This window comes from Egretta garzetta, unplaced genomic scaffold (genome assembly GCF_000687185.1).
Source record: "Egretta garzetta isolate BGI_Z169 unplaced genomic scaffold, ASM68718v1 scaffold440, whole genome shotgun sequence".
Lineage (NCBI taxonomy): Eukaryota > Metazoa > Chordata > Aves > Pelecaniformes > Ardeidae > Egretta > Egretta garzetta.
The window spans coordinates 1082498-1086541 of NW_009258293.1; the positions used below are offsets into that span (position 1 = coordinate 1082498).

Below are 4044 nucleotides of genomic sequence, written 5' to 3' on the forward strand. Positions count from 1 at the left end.
AAATCACATATATGTATATATATATAGGGTGTGTGTGTGTATTATTTTAAACGTATTTTTTAGATAAAACCTACCTCTTTCTTCCTAAGCACAACTCCAGCACATGCAACACAGACAAGCAATGGCACAGAAGAGCCTGCTCAGCCCACAGACAGAGCACGCCCTGTGCAGAACAATCTCCGGGGATTTGTCCCATAAAGATATCAAAGTGCCTCTGAGCACAAGCAAAATGACCTTTTGAACACTCAGAATGGGCGGAACTCTCCTGGGCCTGAATAGGAAAGGAAAAAGACGTATCCCTACCAGAAATATAATCCCTCTGTGCAATTTCAGGTCTCTGCTTCAAATCCCACTGGAGACAGAGAGGCAAGAGACGCTCCTACGGCAGGGGGTGTGCTGCGGTGTCCAAGTTTCACGCGCCTGCCCGCTGGCGTCAGGTAGGGCTCAGCAGTGCAGGAAGCTGGAGTCCAGCTCTCCCAGATTAAAAACACGGAGGCCACATGATTAAAAGTGCTGCCTGATATGAATTCATGGGGTTGGCTCAAGTTTCTTGAAAGCAATATAAAAAAAAAATTGAATGGACTTTGTCTAGCAAGACTTCAGCCAGATAAAGTAGTATCGTGCAGCCAGCAGTTCAAACCTGAGGAATATGTAAACTCTTGTTCATTCAGCAAAGATGTTACTGCAAGCCCTGGGTTGCAGAGCCCAGGAAGCGTGGACAAGGGGAAGCCAATACTGGAGAGCAAAAGGCAGTGCTCTTTACCAGATATCAGTGTCCTCCCCAAAGGTCCTCGGGTTGCTCGGTTGTTTACAAAATCCAGTACTACAGTTGAGACAGGTTCTTTTCAACACACTGGCCCGTGCAGCTTTTAGCACTGGTATGTGTTATAGGAAATTCTGTGGCACACACAGACCATTTGAGTACAGCCCCAGGTCTGCATCCAAATTAAAATCTCCTTTCTCACACAACTGTGATTGAAAGGGGTCCCCTGCTGCTGCCACACTGCTACCCGTCCCGTGTGCTGCCCAGCTGCCACCTGCACTGCTAATCCATGCTCTGGTCAAACCTCTTGCACAGGCCACCTGCAGTAAAGTTTCCTGTCTAAGTCTATGCTCTTAAAGAAATGGTCTGATTTTCAGTGCAGCTCAGCATCCCCGTCTGTCTGAGGTCAGCGTGGTCCTCCCTCTTGGCTCCCTGCACGCTGTGCCCACCTTTACCTTCATCCTCGGTGTTTTGTTTCCTCTTTTTCCTAGATTTTGAATTCTTCTTGTTTTTTAGATCCACAAGCTCCTTGATGCGCTGGGCAACTGAAAATTCAAAAGAGGCTCTGGATTAATAATGTGGAATGATAAAATACCAAACCCCAGAACTGCCCTTAGACATGGTAGCCAGCCTAACTCCAGCATGAGGAGGTCTGCTTGAGGAAAGGTCCTGCACTGCAGCCAGCTGCAAATGCCCCTGAGTGAGGGGCCCAGAATATCACTCAACTTCTCCAAATGGCCAAATAGTTGAGAAGGGGCTGTAGGCAGCAAGCTTATACCTGTGTAAACATACTGCTGAAAGACCAGCAGAAGGAACAATCCACTCAAAGGGTTCAGCTTATGCCTCCTTGCTGCCTGGACCCTGGTGCTGGCAGGGTGATTTTTCACTCCTGGGCCAAGCATGGCTGGAGGGAATGGTTTTGGGGAGAAGTGACAAGGGCCTTGGATCCTCATGAAAACACAAACCAGTGCCGCACATCCAGCAGTTCAGTGATGGAGCCCCATGTTAAGGCTACAAGCATGAAACCAGAGAGCAAAGGCTGGCATTGCACCACCGCTGCCCCCAGGACCCACCTCCACCACCACACTCACTAGCAGGGGCAGAGGGGTGCTAGGGCAGAACTTCTACGCCTGCCCAGGAGATCTGCAGGGGCTTTCAACATGCATTTGAAGCCCCAGGTGGAAACACGTGCTCTAGTTTCTCACCTGAGCCTGGACAAGACACAGTGAGCGCTACTGAAATAGTGACAAAGCAGCCAATAAATACTCTCCAGGCTGGCACTTGGCTTCCCCCCACCCCCCTGCCCCCGCAGGATGCTATAGCAATTTAAAATTGGGGTAATAACTGAACATATGCTGGGCTGGTCCCCAACGTTCCTGAGAGACAGATAAATCGCATCTATTAACAACAAAAGCCAGCATCCTTCAGGATCCCCAACTATTTACTAAGCTAAGGCCTGTTTGTAATGTTTGTAATGGCTCCCCTAAAAAATTCTGCATTAACGTTTCCCCCCCCCCAAAAGGAGCTTCGAAGTCAATCATGTCTTCAGAGAACCCACAGAAACTCTGCGCTTGATGGGTCCAAATCAGCTCTGTTCAGCACTGATCCTGCCATGCTGATCAGTGAGATGAGAACAGTCTAGGGCTGGCATCTTTGCCAGAAAGAAGTGAGAACTGCAGGGAGATGAGCTGGTGGCAGCTCCATCCCACCAAGGAAGGATGAACTCGCCCAGCACATGGTGCTCTCACTGACAGAAACCACAGCACTAGCTGGTGATGACCTGCTTTCTTAAAAACCAGACAACCCTGAACAAGTGGCATAACCCACCAGACTGCTACTGGGGACAGAGCGGGTGTGCACGAGGCACTTACTGTTTTCATCACTGTCCAGGTGGCGATAAATGTAACCTTCCAGGTAAGACTGAAATTTGGGCGATGGGGAGAAAAAGGCCAGACTGATGGCCATCAGTTCCCAGCCCCATGCCAGACTTCGGTAGCATGTATTATCTGTTGTCTGCCGGATCAGTTGTATGTAGAGCTCATCCCGTAAACCTTGCATGCTCCAGCACTTGGTGACCGTGACCAACGCCACATGATTCCGGTCCATGCGAGTCTGACGATCTCCCATGTAGCTCTGCACCAGTTTGAACATCTCACATGCCTCCTTTTTGATGGTGCGGTTGCTAGTGATGAGCATTGGCTTTTTGATAGAGCTGCCATTCCAGGACAGCATGTTGGAGATGGAGATCCTTCGGCGGAAGATACCCTGCGTGTGCATGTTCAGATTTTTAGAAGCCCAGTCTGCCATGCTGCTCTGAGAGATGGGCTTCCGAAGAGTACTGTAAGGGAAATTATAGCCTACATGGCCACCACGCTGGCAGCTGCTCTCCTGCTTGGAGTCCAACTCTATTGTCCCGGGCTGCAATGGAGAACAGACATGTTAAAAGCAGCTTAAATGACTCCCTACCCTGCTAGGAAAAATATCAGCAGTGAGTCATGAAGCTACCAGCAACTGCGAAGTGGTGAATCAGTACAAAACACGATTCTGTGCAGAATCGGTGGCTGACACCTGTTGTTCTGCAAGAGCCTGGCGGGCAGAGCCACACACTGATGCTGTCCCCAAGGGAAGCGTTGGGACATGGAGTGACAGGGCTGATTGTCCAAGTTGTCCCAGAGCTCTGGGGGCAGCCCAAGCAGGAGCTGGGCTGACTCCCAGAGCAGCGGTACAGCTCCATGGCACCAAGCACACACCAAGGAGCCAAGTTGCCCTCCACTCTTCACCTCTCAGTTCCTGCAGAGCCACAGGAGCCCAGGAGGTGGGTGGGGAACACCAGGAGGTGGCAGAGACTAGACAGACACAGCACTATGAGCACTGTTTCCTTCTCGCCTCTACCCTTTGTGGCCCCTGCAGTCTCATAGCTGATTCCTGCCTTTACTATTTTTCCAAGTTCTAAGGAGGGGGGGGGGGGAAAGACAAAACCAAATCAACATGACTAGTGACCATCAGGAGCTGCTGAGCTTTGGGCAGCCTGTGCCTGGACAGCCTCCGCACTGAGGCACTGAAAACACATATCTCAATTCCATTGTGACCTTCCTAATGGAGATACTGGCCAGACACACAAACAGGACAGGAGAAGCTGAGAGAGGCACAGCAGAGCACGGGCACATCTATTTTCATGGCAAGGCTGTCACCCAGGTAGGATAAATCATGTTTGAGTTGAAGGAGACCATATATCTGTGTCAGTCAACTTCCACCACTGACAGAGCTGGCTCTTGCTGTCT

At 50.3% G+C, this 4044-nt stretch overlaps 1 protein-coding gene across 1 annotated transcript in view; it reads right to left on the reverse strand.

The window, feature by feature from the left end:
- Nucleotides 1–4044, reverse strand: part of LOC104125397 (rho GTPase-activating protein 39-like) — a 42568-nt gene that overhangs the window by 11008 nt on the left and 27516 nt on the right. The window contains exons 5-6 of the mRNA XM_035893357.1: nt 2635–3181; nt 1219–1308 (exon numbers count right to left, since the gene is read on the reverse strand). Of these exons, the coding sequence (XP_035749250.1) occupies nt 1219–1308; nt 2635–3181 (637 nt within the window). The remainder of the gene's footprint in view (nt 1–1218; nt 1309–2634; nt 3182–4044) is intronic.